Source organism: Pongo pygmaeus, chromosome 21 (genome assembly GCF_028885625.2).
Source record: "Pongo pygmaeus isolate AG05252 chromosome 21, NHGRI_mPonPyg2-v2.0_pri, whole genome shotgun sequence".
NCBI classification, from domain to species: Eukaryota; Metazoa; Chordata; class Mammalia; order Primates; family Hominidae; genus Pongo; species Pongo pygmaeus.
In genome coordinates this window covers 62,574,189-62,590,693 of record NC_072394.2, presented here as the reverse complement: position 1 = coordinate 62,590,693, position 16,505 = coordinate 62,574,189, and the positions used below count along the sequence as shown (strand labels likewise).

The window sequence follows — 16,505 nt, the reverse complement described above, 5'->3', positions numbered from 1 at the left end:
AGATATTTTGAGTGGGACACTGAGTATATGCCTGAGGATGATACCTGTATCAGGCAGTACATTGATTCCAAGCCCGTGAGACTATAAGAGAGTTAACTCTGCCTTTTATCAGGTTTGATCCAGCTCCTTGTGCTGCCCTAGAATGAAGGGAAAATTAGTTATGCCTTTAAAGCTTTTAAGTGTCCTTGCTTGTCTTTTCTCCAGCAGAGGTTCTCTTCTTAAGCCTACAAACAGAATTAGCAAATTTCCTTAGAGAAAAAAAGGCCAGAGATCTTGTTACATGTACAGCTCTCTGACACCTTTAAACATGATATTTTAATCCTTCTGATTTTTTAAAACAGGATATTAGCCTGCCACAATATCCTACATTTTCCCCGGAAGTGGAAGTCTCCAGCTTCCAACTTTGGACTCTCACTGCTACTTGGCAGTCTTCCATGTCCATAGTTGCCATCCGTCTCCAGTTGTCTAACAGCTGCTATTTAAATTTTTAAGTTATCCTTAGGAACCTTGCCTTTTTTGCTTTCACTATGATGTGGTAATTCAGAAGAACATGAATTTTTCAGGTAAGAATACTTATACATTTTGGCCCTTCAGACCCTCCATCTCCAAACATCTTTGCATCTGTATCCTCCTTTATCTCTCCTGTAAACAGAAGATATTTATCTACTCTTGTTGAAGGGTAATTTCTCCGAGTTCTCCACACACATTCTCCAAGTCTTTGCTCCATCAATTCATATTTCTTGTATCTTCCTCCTCTCTCTCAGTACCTCTTTTCTCTCAGTATATCAATGGGCTCAAATGTCTACATCATAAAACAAAAAGCCTACTTTTATCCTATGTCTTCCTGAAGCTATCTTTTTCTCCCCATTCATAGCCAATTTTGAGAGAATAGTTTTTACTCTTTCCTTCTCTTTCTATTCATTCTTATGTTATAAAATCTTGATATATTGATATCCATAAATACTTGGATTTTATAGCAAGCAACAAAACAAAGTTTTCTTGTATCTCAGTAACACTAACTAATTAAAAAGGAAACCAAGCCATTATATAGTCCAGACAGAGCAAATATCAGGAATTTCAACAAAGCAATCATTAAAATATAACAAATATTCATAAATTTCTATGTAAGTAGCCATAACATAGGTAGACAAATTTTTGTGCAAATAGGCACAAAGCATTCAGCAAAATAATAAATTTGAAGTAGTTCTAATATCATGTGCAAGCAAGGAGTTAAAGCAAATATTACATTTAATTTAATTTACAGTAAGCTTTAAAAAAAGTCGAATGCATATCAGAGGAATAAAACAATCAGCAGAAATAGACCTAAGAATTACAAATGTTTTAATTTTCATCAAAACATGAAACATTATCATTTTTAAAGCCACCTAAATTTTCATTTCTGAAACCTGAAAACTTGTCACTGTTTAACTTTTAAAAACTACTAGCGCTCTTTGAGTTTGAAACTATGGTTACCACTTTCAAGCAATTGCTAATTCTTAGTACCTTCAAAGGGCATATGAGCATATATTTACAAAAGCAAATAAAACATTTTCTCCTTGGGCAGGCCTCATAAGAATCAGGACATTTCATAGCCTGTAGGACATTTGTCCCTTAGGCCACATCATGGCGTGGCCTGCAGAGCTTTTTCAGATGTAGAGATAAATTTCCCTACTTTGTGTGATCCTGCTCCCTCAGAGTGTTTATCTCCTGTCCAAAAGTAGTACATTGTGGGGCAGGGTTGGAGACTTTTCATTCAGCAATAGAATTCCTGCCACAAGTAGGACAGGAGCATGGTGGCCTCTGGTCTATAATACAGGTGCATTTATTAGGTGCTAGGTAATTTTTTGGTAACTTTTGTAGGGAGGGAGAGTGTGGCTATTTCTTATAAGCTGGTACTTGCTGTATTCTCTGTTTACTGGATTGGTAAGTTCATTGAGGCCAAGTGCTAGATCCTTCTCACCTCACAATTTCCTGACACTTAATTTTTGTCAAATGTTGTTTATTGTCAGCATGTTATAACAACTGTGGATTTAATAGAAATGTTTATATGTGTATGTCTAGAAATATGGTAATTATATGGAATTAAAGTTATTGTTTTTGTTTGCCTTTTTTTAAATTAAGAAAATAGTATTCTCAGATGTGTTCAAGGAATATTTTATTAAGAATTTGTTAGGGTCCAGAATGTATTTAGAATTCTATCTTATTAGTTATAGCCATATCCTATATTTTATAGATAAGAACACTGAGACTAGGAAAGCTAAATTGACTTGATTGATTTACATAGGTAAGTAGTGCCAGAATTGATTGATTTAAACACTGTTCAATATTGAGAATTTGAATTTTGATTCAATTAATATTCTACATCCATGTCTTATTTATAGTATACTTGCAGAGTAGTATCATAGAAACATAAACTAATCAGTATTGTTTCTATACAGTGAGAGAATCAAAGAAGCTACTGACAATAATTCTGAAAAATACAGTAAAAATTAGCAAAAGAGAAGGGAAAGAATTGCTTTTGTATTTTGATGCATCACTAGAGATCACTAATGTAACTCAAAAAATTTTTGGTGCAAATAAACATAGGGTAAGTCTTTAAACTTAATAAATATTTACTATTTTCATAATTCTGGAAACAGTTTGGGGTTATAAGTTTTATTGCATTTTTTCCTTTCTAAAATTCTTAAAATGTAGATTTTAGTTCTTTAAATTTGTACTGTTGAAGAGTCATCAGCTTGTTAGTCATATCTATTGAGATACCCATTACAAAGTATCTCAGATGACAAAATTAGCAGCAGCTGCTCAAAACATTTAATGAATTTCTGCCAGGTGTTTAAAAAGTAAAATGAGAGAAAGCACTGTTTTCAAGATTTTAAACATCGTGAGAATTACACACATGATACATCAGAAGAAGTAAATAATGGCATAGGGAACATGAGTGGTAGACATTGAAGAAAGAGAATGCTCATGAAGAGTCAGGTTTGGAGATAAGCATTATTATGGATATGGGACTTGAAATGGCCTTTGAAGTTGAAGGAAAGGATTTAGATAAAATACTTTCCAGGCATGTGGAAGACATTATGAGCCAAATATTGTTTAACTGAGAATCTAAGGTGACAATTCATGTGATGTTTTGGGGAGATATTCAATTGACAAATTTGAATAGTGCAAAAGATTTATGTTGCATAATATTAGATGTATTTGTGAGGAACCCTTGTTCCTCACAAATGACAAGCTAAGGTGACTGGTTAAAGGGGAGTAATTGAAGTGTTCTGAAAAGGTATTCATACATGCAAAGTAATAACTTGGGATATTTGGCAATTTTGGAAGAAAACAGGAAACAATTACATTAAATGGAAATAAAATGACATATGAAAAAATGGAAAGAAAATGAAGAAAATGTCATCACTGTGAACTGATTTAATTTTAGGAATCTATCAGAAAACAAGGTATTTCAGTTGCCAAAACGTCGCTGCATATACTTTTTGATGCAAGTGGATCACAGGTATGTCTCAGACTTACTTGATTTTTATCACTGGGCTAAGTTTAACCATAACTAATAGAACAGTAATAAAGGTGGTGTTGGAGGGTGAATATATAGAAAACAAATGGTCTCAATATAAACAGTACCCCAATAAAATGTATATGATGTTTAAACATGTTATTAGTGATAATTTTAGTGTAAAGAGTAGGGTTATTAATAAATATCAGTTTAGTAACTTTAAAACTTTAAAAAAGCAGTAAATGTCCTTCCATTAATGCCAAGCTTCTTTTATGTCTATTAGAGTTTGAAAACATGGATACTTTTTTATTGGATCACTTTGTAAAAATTATAACAGCACATGGATAGAAAAGGGAAATAATTGAATATGTGAGATGAGTAGGAGCTTTATTAAGACATCCAGTGATTGTTGATTACTTTCTGTGGTTTGCAGTTTTAAATACTTTTTTTTCATATTCTCCAACAGATTCTAGTGCCAGAAAGTCAAATCTCACCAGTCGGAGAAGAGCTTGTTAGTTTAAAGGAAAAATCAAAATCCCCAAAGGAATTTGCTAAACCTTCAAAATATATCAAAAACAGTAACAAAGGGAATAGAAATAATAGTCAGCTTGAGGTAAAGATGGTGTCAAAATACTGGCTTATAAAACTACCATTGATCAAATCATTGCTATATATGAGTACAGAAAGAAGCACCTAGAATTTATATATTATTGGCCTTGATCAATCACATTTCAGAGTTTTTCTCCTACCTTTGACAAATGCAAACAAAAGATAGTGTGTGTCTTAGCAAATTGTGTACATGTATGGGGTTAAAACAAGATATACTTTACAGTTGTAAATTACAAATTGGAGATAGATAAGATAACCTGCTTCTTGAATGTATCCTTTTTGTTCTATCATTGCATTTGGCTATAATGTAGAATAGAAATGTATAATGTTCTGTTTATTTGCATGAGGACAAAAAAAGTATGAGGTTCTTTCTTTTACTCCTTTTCTTCCTCTTCCGTTGAAGGACCTCCTCTAGGTCACATCCAAGAGAACAATTTCTCATAAATGGAACCCCTACCACCATACCTTGCTGTGACACTTGACATTGTCGGTAGCCCTCTGTTTCTTAAGGTCCACTCCTTCAGCTTCCATTGTATACCACAGTTCCCTTTCTGCTTCTATTACTACATTAGAAAAACTTTTTTCTCCATACCTCTTGGTAGGTTTGCTCTAAACCCAAAACCTTGATATCCAGCTTTTGGAACATCCTGTTGCCTTCTTTCTTAGAGAGCTTCCTTCATGTTCGTAATGTGAGCTCTTAAAATGTAGCAGACTTTTCTTCAAAATTCTATAGCTGCATCTCTACTTGTTTTTCTGTATTTCCATTTGTATGTCTCTTCAATACCTTTCCTGAAGTCTAAGCTCAAACATTTTATCTTTTGCCTAAAATCTGCATCTGTCTGTATTTCAGTAATGCTACTGTTAATTTTTTTGGCAATATGCTTTATTCCAGCCTCTTCTCCCCTTATGTCTGGAACCAAGGTGCTTGTGATTATTGTTTCATAGTATCTGTGTCTCACATCCATTCTTTCTTATTTCATCTACCATTGCTCATCTCAGCACACTTAGGTTAACACAGTAGCCTGCTCGTAGGACTTTGTCACCACTGTTTTATCCTATGAGATACCCCATATAATCAGCGATTTTCATTAAATATCAGTATCTTGATAGCATTCTTCTACTCCAAAAGCTTTGTGATTTCTGTGTTCACCCCACTGACTGAATAAATTTTGGCTCAGTTCTGAGACTTTCTATAATTTAATTTTACCCTTTCTATTAAAACTGTAGTATGTATTCTCCCCTTTTGTAAGGTAGTTTGCTTTACTGTCTCTTTGCATGCCATGTTCATTCATGCCTCTAGATCTTCATTAACATTATTTGTTTCTTTTTCTACCTTTACCCATCTAAAGCATACTACATTTGCAAGTCTCGTTCATTTTCACTTTCTCTTTTTTTTTGTAGGAAGTCTTTTATTATACTTTAAGTTCTGAGATACATGTGCAGAACATGCAGGTTTGTTACGTAGGTATACACGTGCCATGGTGGTTTGCTGCACCCATCAACCTGTCATCTACATTAGGTATTTCTCCTAATGTTATCCCTCCCCTAGGTCCCCACCCCGCAACAGGTCCCAGTGTGTGATGTTCACCTCCCTGTGTTCATGTGTTCTTAACTCTCACTTATGAGTGAGAACATGGGGTGTTTGGTTTTCTGTTCTTGTGTTAGTTTGCTGAGAATGATGGTTTCCAGCTTCGTCCATGTGCCAGCAAAAGACATGAACTCATCATTTTTTATGGCTGCATAGTATTCCATGGTGTATATGTGCCACATTTTCTTTATCCAGTCTATCATTGATGGGCATTTGGGTTGGTTCTAAGTCTTTTGCTATTGTAAATAATGCTGCAATAAACATACCTGTGCATGTGTCTTTATGGTAGAATGATTTATAATCCTTTGGGTATATGCCCAGTAATGGTATTTGCTGGGTCAAATGGTATTTCTGGTTCTAGATCCTTGAGGAATCACCACACTGTCTTCCACTTTCTTTCTTTTTATTTAGTTTTTGAGATGGAGTCTCGTTCTGTCACACAGGCTGTGCAGTGGTGCAATCTCGGCTCACTGCAACCTCCGCCTCCCAGAACCTCTGCTTCTTGGGTTCAAGTGATTCTCCTGCCTCAGATTCCCAAGGAGCTGGGATTATAGGCAACTGCCACCACACCTGGCTAATTTTTGTTTTTGTTTTTGTTTATTGTTGTTGTTTAGTAGAGACAGGGTTTCCTTGTTAGCCAGGCTGGTCTCGAACTCCTGACCTCAGGTGATCTGCCCTTCTCGGCCTCCCAAAGTGCTGGGATTACAGGCATGAGCCACTGCGCCCGGCCCATTTTTTTGATTTCTTCATGGAGCTTTGCCTGATTATTTCAGTTTTTACTAATCTCTCACCATTAGGTAACTATAACTCTCACAGGCACTTCCATATATTTTGGCATGTTTATGTTACTATTTTGTATTTTAGTCTTTTGTTCTCAATTAAAAGTGTCATTTATTTCCCCTAGATAATTAGCACATGAAAGCTATTTTTGGTGTCTTTATATCAGAATCATGTTGGGTGCTTATTAACAATGCTGATTCTTAGCCCCACCTTAAATCTGTTGAATCTTAAACTCTTGGAAAGGTCTTAAGCACACCAAAGTTTGAAAAACACCATACTACTGTTAAATACCTGTGCTGTGTTTTCAACAAGGATGAACTGTTTGAGGCATTTATATGAATAAGTAACTGTTCATGTCCCATTCACTATGCCACTAAAAATTTATCTAAGAAAAATCTATTGGCTCAGAAGCTTGTTTTCTAGTTAATCTTAGAATTTTCTTTTCTCTTATCCTTTCCATCCTTCCCTCACGTTTCATATACATACCCACTCACAACTGCATCATTTTTTCCCCTGTTCTAGGGACAGGTGCCTTAAAACCAGCTCTTTTATGCTTCTATGCAGTATGTCACCATCTACTTCTTAATATGGCATCCTCTGAAACTCCTGTCTCTTGTAGTCCCTGCCTCTGCTTATCTACTTCTGTCCCTCTTATAAATCAGTGTGAGATGATATGGGAGAAAACAAATCTTTATTGAAACCACTAGATTACGTGCCACTGAATCTATGAATTCCTGCAGCTACTTCACTCCAGTTTAGTCTTCACAGATTATTAGTACAATTTTCAAAAATGTGTGAATGTTTTGAAGAAAGCTTAACATGAAAGCACTCAAAATAATTTTATATAACTATGTAATCCAAACATTATCCTCATGATACAGAATAGGAAATTGCAAGCTATGGTTAACTAGATTAACTCAATATTGATAAAATATTTTCAGCTAGCATATAAAGGTACTGTACTTCATAGGTATGGATATTCTATAAATATTCTTTAAAACAATGTTCCTTACTTGTTTTAGCTACTTATTTAATACCAAACATGAAAATGAACCTTTCATATCAGCCTAAAACATGGAAATTTATGAATATTGTGTTGTTTTATTTAAAAAACATATATCTTTGGCATGTATCAAGGCAAAATGTTATAAGTAAAATTGTAGGATATTTAATTTCAAAAAGACTGTGTTTACAGTGGTTGTTGTTCATCATGGTTTCAGAAAATTACTCCTCACAAAAGAAAAATGTCTGAAGCATCAATGATTGTTTCTGGTGCAGATAGATACACTATGAGAAGTCCAGTACTTTTCAGCAACACTTGTAAGTTTTATAGTTTTAAAAGATTTCTAATAATTATTTTAAAGGAGGCATTTTTTAATTTAAGGTAATTCTGAACATAATTTACATAAAGGATAAGTTTGGTATATAAAAATTGATAAAATATGAACCACAAATGTCTTCTAATGGGAAGAAAAGTATAATGCTAACATACGAACAGAACAGTGTTCAAAATACTAATATTCAACATTAATAATTTATTATAATTTAAGCAGGACACAGCATATCTTACTGGTTAAAACACTGAATTAACCAGGCCAGGTGGACTTAGCTCCCCACTTCCAGCTGTGTACTTTGTACAGATATCCTCTAGCTAAATTTAGAATCAGTTTTTTTTCTATAAGTGGCACTTAAGTATCTATCTTATCAAGTTGTTTAGAGGGTTAAATAAAAATCACTCATTTAATAAGTAATCTAGTGAAACTTTAAACAGTGCCTGATATATATACTAAGAGCTAAATAAAAGTTTTAAAAAACCTGATACTGTGTACTAGTTAAAGTCTTAGTCTATATGACAACTTAACATTGACCTTCTGTTCTAAAAATCTAGTTGCCTACTGGCCAATTGCCTAGTATCTGACAGGCTCCCCAAACTTAATAGGTCCAAAATTAAATTAATCTTTCCACCCTTCCTGCAAATTTTTCCTTCACTTCTTCTCTTGGTAGATAGCATCTATATTCACTTAATTATCTAAGCCCAAAACCTGGGAACCATCTAAGAATGTTTGTTTCTTACCTTCCTCATCAGAAAAGTACCTCAATAATAGCAATAGGTAAAAAAAGAAAAATCTGCAATCCTTGTCCTCCTTTTTAGCAATACCACTTCGAAGAAGAAGAATTAAACCACCACTGCAAATGACGAGTTCTGCAGAGAAACCTAGTGTTTCTCAAACATCAGAAAATAGAATGGATAATGCTGCATCACTGAAATCTAGATCATCAGAAGGAAGACATAGAAGAGATAATACAGACAAAGTAACTTTACCTTGAAAGTATTTTAAAAATATTTTTTTCAAGTAATTGTGGAAATATGTATTGAGCTAACTCCTTTTGCAAGCTGCAAGTGTCTCATTTTGTTTAAAGCATTACCTTTTTTCCCCTAAATATCATTTATTGCCCTTGAAAGTAGGGTCCTTCTGGCATATGACTCATTTACTGTGCTTACAATAAGACTTGTGAATATTAATTCACTATAACTTGATTTACACATTTGGGAGCATAAATGAACCTGCCATAATTATTTCGTTTATTACACAAATTAGTGACTACTATGGGGAAGGCTCTGGTATAGGAATGTGAGATACAAGTGGACTGTGTCCTTAAGTTTCTCAAAATCTAGCATGAAAATTAGATACTAAGTTATATAAGCATTCTCAGATGTACACATATAGGATGCAGTAGGAACCAAGTAGAGGGTCAAGTGCCTAACCCCATAGCTAGACGTGAGGGTGAAGATCAGGAGATGCTTTTTAAGAAAATATGGAGAGTAAACTGACTTTTGAAAGGTCAATAAAGAGTCAAATGGATATTGAGGAGAAGGGCATTTGTTCCAGGTAGTTGAAAAGACAGAGCAGGAATGGGTAAGAGAGAATAGTTTCTTGGAGAAACAGGAGGTGATCAGCGATGCAGACAAGCTTGTAAAGGAGGAACATCTAATAGCTTTTGTTTTTTCTGAAGTGTGAAGGTGGTGAGTTTCTCCTGGAGATCTGTTGAAGTACAGGGTTCAGGGACATGTAAAGCTATGTGCAAGGTAATGGAGAGGCCTAAGAATAAGTGTTAGACAATGTTGAGGACCCAGTTTAAATATGACTATGAATTTTATAGCATAAATGTGTTCATAAATATGTACAATTTTCTCAAAGCTTAGTAGCCTTGGTGTTAATAGTAAGATGAGAACAGATGATGGATTCTATTTTTTTAATTTAAATGGGTATGTGGTAGAAAGATAGAGTATGAGAGCTGAAGATATTAAAAGAAAATAGTCAAAGTAATAGTTCAAGTTGTCTAAGCGTTTCTTAATAAGGGGATTATTTTTCAGTTGTGCGACATGGTCCTAAATGTTGTAGGATGATAAGCATCCTAGCTAGGATTATGCTTACCTATTGTCAGGAGAACCCCTCTGTCATTGTGACAAGCCAAACCACACCTGTGTATTTCCATAATGTTCCCCTCCTAGTGTGGAGAATCACTGGCTAGAGTAAGAAGGAAAGGCAGCCAGGATGAGGCAAAATACCTTAGACTAAAGGGAATATTTTTCTGATAATAGTGACAGATTGTATTTGATCTGGATTAAGTGTGTATCTTTGGCTATGGAAATAGGGAAGCTTGCTGTAGGAAAGAAGTTACCTGGGCAATGCAATAGATATTGTTATAAATAAAAAACTTACTAAACAAAAATCATCCTCTTCAATATCTGATGATAATTCTGAAGAAACAGGAAAAGTGAAATAAAGAATGGACCATATCAAAATAGATAAAGCAGGCTATGTAATCAACAGCAGCAGGAGAGATTTCTCATGGAGAGTCTAGAAATTGTCAGTTATAGATGAAAATTGAATTCTTATGCTAGCTGTGGATGTGATCAGAAAATTTATGCAATATTCTGCCTCATCTGCAGTGACAGTTTCCTTGTGTTTCAGGATAGGGAATATTCAAAAACTGGCATAATGTTTAGGAAATATATAAAAATAGTATCCAACTTTTCATATCAAGGCAGATTTGTTTTAAAAGACTCAAACCTTAATACTCTAACGTTTAGGTTGTTTTCATATAACATCTTAAGTTTACGTAACATGTTTCCTGTGTTCACAGCATATCAAAACTGCTAAGTGTGTAGAAAACACAGAACATAAGAACGTTGAATTCCCAAACCAAAATTTTAGTAAGTACCTTGTGGTTTAATTTAGTCATTTTTTTAGAAAATGTATATACTTCTGCCTGTATTACCGTTTAACCCCACTGGCTTTCATTGATTTGAAAAAGATTTACAAAGAATTTCTTTGACTTTGTGCAAGGAATTTTTGAGGTTACAAGGAAATAATACAACCTTTGTTCCCCAGAAGTTTGGGTTTGAGAGAGGATGCAAAATCGATCAATCCCTTCATCCCAATATGTGAACCTTTATAGATTTCTATACTAACCTCCCTATCCCCCTGCCAACTGCATGAAAATAATGAAAATATTATAATGTTTGTTTTATTTAGGTGAACTCCAGGATGTTATACCAGATTCACAGGCAGTGGAAAAAAGAGATCATACTATGTAAGTATGAGAAAACCATCAAATCATTTAGTCTATACTAATGCTGTTTTTAGTGACTGTAACAGATTTGGAGGAAAAGGACTTTATATGATTAGAATGTAGTATTAATCATCTCTCAAGTGTTATGACAGCACAATGGGGAATTATGTATATGGTTTTTTTTCCCCATATGGTCCAATATAACTCTTTTCAAGTGGAGAGACTTAAAATGAATGAGATTTTTAAAATGTATAAACAATGAATGTGTAGAAATATAACTTAGTTTAAATATACAGTAGAACATGTAAGATAAGATATATTTCCACATTATTTTCACATAAGTAATTGCTTTCAGTAAACGTTGACTCCATTAAAAATCAAGATCTTAAAGTCATAGGCTAATGTTTTGTAACATTAAGCAAATTAATTTATTTTCTAGATTACCTGGTATTTTAGACAACATCTGTGGAAATAAAATGCACAGCAAATGGGCATGTTGGACACCTGTAACAAACATTGAGCTATGTAATAACCAAAGAGCAAGTACTTCGTCAGGAGACACATTGAATCAAGGTGAAACTTAGTTTTATCTATATGTAATAGTTCAGTGTTAATTTCCTCAAATGTCTAACAAGTATTAAAACAAATTTAACAAATTTTACATATGTCAACTTATTAATTTAAAAAGAATTAATTTCTCATTTTCCCCAATAGATATTGTTATAAATAAAAAACTTACTAAACAAAAATCATCCTCTTCAATATCGGATCATAATTCTGAAGGAACAGGAAAAGTGAAATATAAGAAAGAACGAACCGACCATATCAAAATAGATAAAGCAGAAGTAGAAGTTTGCAAGAAACACAATCAACAACAAAATCATCCTAAATATTCAGGGCAGAAAAATACTGAAAATGCCAAACAGAGTGATTGGCCTGTTGAATCTGAAACTACTTTTAAATCGGTTCTCCTAAATAAGACAATTGAAGAATCGCTGATATATAGGAAGAAATATATATTGTCAAAAGATGTGAATACTGCTACTTGCGATAAAAATCCATCTGCTAGCAAAAATGTGCAAAGTCATAGAAAAGCAGAGAAAGAATTGACTTCTGAGCTTAATTCCTGGGATTTGAAACAAAAAAAAGTGGTGAGCTTTCAGTGTGTTTTGATTTCTGCATATCCATAAGATGCCTCCTTGATAACATAAGAAACAAACTTGATTAATTGCTACATATTTAACATGTGTAATACCTTGTTTAATTCAGTGCCCAGACTCTCAGAATTCCTCACTCAGCTCTCCCTTGTCGTAGCTCTGATAGAACAGTACTAGGCACATATCAGACATGTAAATATGTGTAGAATTAATGAACCATGCAGTTCCTATCTCTTCTTTTTGAGTTCCTCCCACTTTTTCCTTTTGACTTGGATATAGAAATGTTTGTACATTTCTTATAATTCTTACCTTTCTTTTTAATAAATGGTTTTTTTTTCCTCTCTTTGAGTGTAACCATAGACTATGTTTTATTCAACATTTGTTTTCCTGCATGTCCTAGGACAGCCTTACACACAGCATCTCAAATATTTTTTGGATGAATGCATTTAACCTTGACAAGGTTTTGCAAGAAAGTATGTGAATGGGTTGGAAGAGACTGTCTTCTATTGTAACTGTTACTCATCATTATTAGAGCTCCCACTTTCTTTTTCAGATTAATCATCTCTGGAGAACATCTCTAAGACATTTTTAGCTACTTTGCCACCAGACTTCCAGGGAAGAAAATTTTACTTTTTTGTAACAGTTACGGGTAAATCATTTTTTCTTAACTATCAAAATGCAGATTAAGAAAAAATTTTTAATTAGAATACATTTCCACTGCAAGTAATGCAATCTGCTTTTTGATATTTCTAAAATAATCCAGGTTTTATAGGCTTTTATTTTCATTTATCTTCTGTAGTAATGCTGATACCTGGGAAGCCAAATTTCTAGAGTCAATGTAAAATGTTCACACGATGTAACCTCTCAATGTGCAAATTATATTTAAAAGATAATTTGCAATTGTATATAATTAGGCATTATTTAATTTGTCTTGACCAGCCTCCTTTAAAATGTTTTTCACACCTGCAGCTCACTTTTTGTGCCTAATTTGGCTGTTTTCTTCTTTAATCATATTCTTTTGGGTCCCTTTTTTTTCTTGGGTCCTAATATGTTATTTTCTGTTTCTCATCTTAGCTGCTATTTTCTTCCCTCAGTCCCAGGGGAAATAAGGTTCTTTTTGTCTAAACAAAGATCTGTCTTTAAATTTTAAATTGCTTTCTTTGGTATTTAGAATAATTTCACATAATTTCCCTGAGCTAGTCATTTTTTTTTTCTGGGAGCACAAAACCTTAATAATCTTTTCTAAGCTGTGCTCTGATTTTTAAAAAATCAACTTCCTGTTTTCAGAAATTGTCTTCAGTCCTTTATAGAGTCACTACCTGTATCCTATTTAGAATTTCCCACCAGTTCATGAATCACTGTCTCTACCTACCTACCTACCTACCTATTTATTTATTTATTATACTTTAAGTTCTGGGGTACATGTGCAGAACGTGCAGTTTTGTACGTAGGTATACATATGCCATGGTGGTTTGCAGCACCCATCAACCCATCATCTACATTAGGTATTTCTCCTAATGCTGTCCGTCCCCTAGGCCCCCACCCCCCAACAGGCCCCAGTGTGTGATGTTCACCTCCCTGTGTCCATGTGTTCTTATTGTTCAACTCCAACTTATGAGTGAGAACATGTGGTGTTTGATTTTCTGTTCTTGTGTTAGTTTGCTGAGAATGATGGTTTCCAGCTTCATCCATGTGCCAGCAAAGGACATGAACTCATCCTTTTTTATGGCTGCATAGTATTCCATGGTGTATATATGCCACGTTTTCTTTATCCAGTCTATCATTGATGGGCATTTGGGTTGGTTCTAAGTATTTGCTATTGTGAATAGTGCCGCAGTAAACATACATGTGCATGTGTCTTTATAGTAGAATGATTTATAATCCTTTGGGTATACACCCAGTAATGGGATTGCTGGGCCAAATGGTATTTCTGGTTCTAGATCCTTGGAGAATCACTGTCTTCCACAACGGTTGAACGAATTTACACTCCCAACAGTGTAAAAGCATTCCTATTTCTCCACATCCTCTCCAGCATCTGTTGTTTCCTTACTTTTTAATGATCATCATTCTAACCTGGTGCTAGATGATAACTGTCTTCTAAGGTAGCCATCTGTCTGATACTGTCTTTCTACTTACTGGATCACCCCAGAGCAACCTCTGTAGTTCAGTGGCACAGATTTGCCAGGCTGGCTCCAATTATACTGAAATTTCTGAAATCATACAGTATTTTGGAGAAGGTTCATTTTTGGTACATTTCTATCAAGACGAGTAAACCACTCTGATAATCTTAAGGGGATTATAACTTAGTACCTATTATATATAAGAACATATGGACTTAAAAATGGTTAAAATAGTAAATTTTGTGTTTACTAAATTTTTGTGTATATTACTACAATTAAAAAACCTATATGCCTGATAACCAGAGAAAAGTAAATATAAAATCAGGAGACCTCATATCTTTAAGAATACTATTGGAGTTTATTAAAACTAAGTTATCTAAATTGTGCTGAGAATAATTCTTATTTTGTAGTCCTTTTACTTTTAAAAAAATTATTTTTGGAGCAATTTTAGTCCCAAAAATGAGTAGAAAGTATAGAGACTCCTCATATACCCATTTACCCATTCCCCTATTATTAACATCTTGCATCACTGTGGCACATTTGGTAGAATTGATGAGTCATTATTGATACATAATGATTATTAACTCAAGTGCTTAGTTTACATTAGGCTTCATGCTTTGTTGTACATTCTGTGTGTTTTGACAAATATGTAGTGGAGTGACATATCTACCATTACAGTATTACACAGAATAGCTTCAGTGCCCTACCATTCCCCTGTGCTCCACTTGTTTGTTCTTTCAACTAGGAATGTATTAAATTTATAGATCAAGTTAGGAAGAACTGATATCTTGACAATATTGAGATTTCTATCCATATATGTGGAATATCTCTTCATTTATGTAGATCTCCTTTGATTTCTTTCATCAGACTTCTGTAGTTTTTCTCTTGTACATGTTTTGTTAGATATACATCTAAGTATTTCTTTTGGCAGTGCTAATGTAAATTATATTGTGTTTTTGATTACAGACTTCACTTGTTCATTGTTGGTTTATAAGAAAGTGGTTGACTCTGGTTTATAAGAAAGTGGTTGACTTGTGATTTGCAATCTTGCTACAATTGCTTATTACTTCCAGTAGTTTTGTTGCTAATTCTTTGAGATTTTCTACATAGACAGTGACGTCATTTGTGAACAAAGACAGTTTTATTTCTTCTTTCCCAATGAATATACCTGTTATTTCCTTTTTATGTCTTATTGCATTAGCTAAGAATTCCAGAACAATGTTAAAAAGAAGCAATGAGAGGGGACATTTTTGCTTTGTTTCTGATTTTAGTAGGAAAAGCATCTCGTTTCTCACCATTAAGTGTGATGTTAGCTGTAACTTTTTGTAGATGTTCTTTATCAAGCTGAGAAAGTTTCCATTTATTCCTAGTTTGCTAAGGGTTTTTTATTGTGAATCTGTGTTGGATTTTGTTAGATGCTTTTTGTGTATCAGTTTATATTGATTGATTGATTATTTAAAATTAGCCTGTTATGATGGAGTACATTAATTTTCAAATGTTGAATCAGTCTTGCATACCTAGAATAAAATCCACTTGGTAATAGTTGCATAATTCTTTTTATACATTGTAGGATTTGATTTGCTAATATTGCTGATGTTGCGGATTTTTGCATATGTGTTTATGGGAGATATTGGTTTGTACTTGCTTGTAATGTCTTTGGTTTTGGTGTTAAGGGGATATTGGCCTCATAGACTAAGTTAGGAAGTAGTTCCTACTCTTCAATCTTGTAGAAGATTGTGGAGAATTGGCATAATTTCTTCCTTAAATGTTTGATAGAGTTCACAAGTGAACTCTTTCTGGTGTTTTGGTAGGATATCAAGTATTCATTCCATTTCTTTAATAGATATAGGCCTAGTCAGATGATCCGTTTCTGTTTACATAGGTTTTGGTAGATTGTGTCTTTCAAGGAATTGGTCCATTTCATCTAGCCTATCACATTTGCGGGCATGGAGTTCATAATATTGACTTATTTTAATGTCTATGTGATCAGCAGTGATGGCCCTTCTTTCATTTCTGATAGTAATTTCTGTTTTTTTTTTCTCTTTCTTCTTAGTTAACCTGACTAAAGGTTTATCAATTTTATTGATCTTTTCAAATAAATGGTTTCTCCTTTTTTCAGTTTTTTATTCTTATGGGTAGAAACATTTTTTAAAATGTCTACAAAGCACTCT

General features: G+C 33.9%; 1 protein-coding gene across 1 annotated transcript in view; it reads left to right on the top strand.

The window, feature by feature from the left end:
- SYCP2 (synaptonemal complex protein 2) overlaps positions 1-16,505 on the top strand; it is a 67,639-nt gene that overhangs the window by 27,074 nt on the left and 24,060 nt on the right. Inside the window, exons 15-23 of the mRNA XM_054467160.2 lie at positions 2,439-2,587; positions 3,431-3,505; positions 3,969-4,115; positions 7,700-7,799; positions 8,632-8,792; positions 10,629-10,698; positions 11,021-11,078; positions 11,497-11,630; positions 11,772-12,208. Of these exons, the coding sequence (XP_054323135.1) occupies positions 2,439-2,587; positions 3,431-3,505; positions 3,969-4,115; positions 7,700-7,799; positions 8,632-8,792; positions 10,629-10,698; positions 11,021-11,078; positions 11,497-11,630; positions 11,772-12,208 (1,331 nt within the window). The remainder of the gene's footprint in view (positions 1-2,438; positions 2,588-3,430; positions 3,506-3,968; positions 4,116-7,699; positions 7,800-8,631; positions 8,793-10,628; positions 10,699-11,020; positions 11,079-11,496; positions 11,631-11,771; positions 12,209-16,505) is intronic.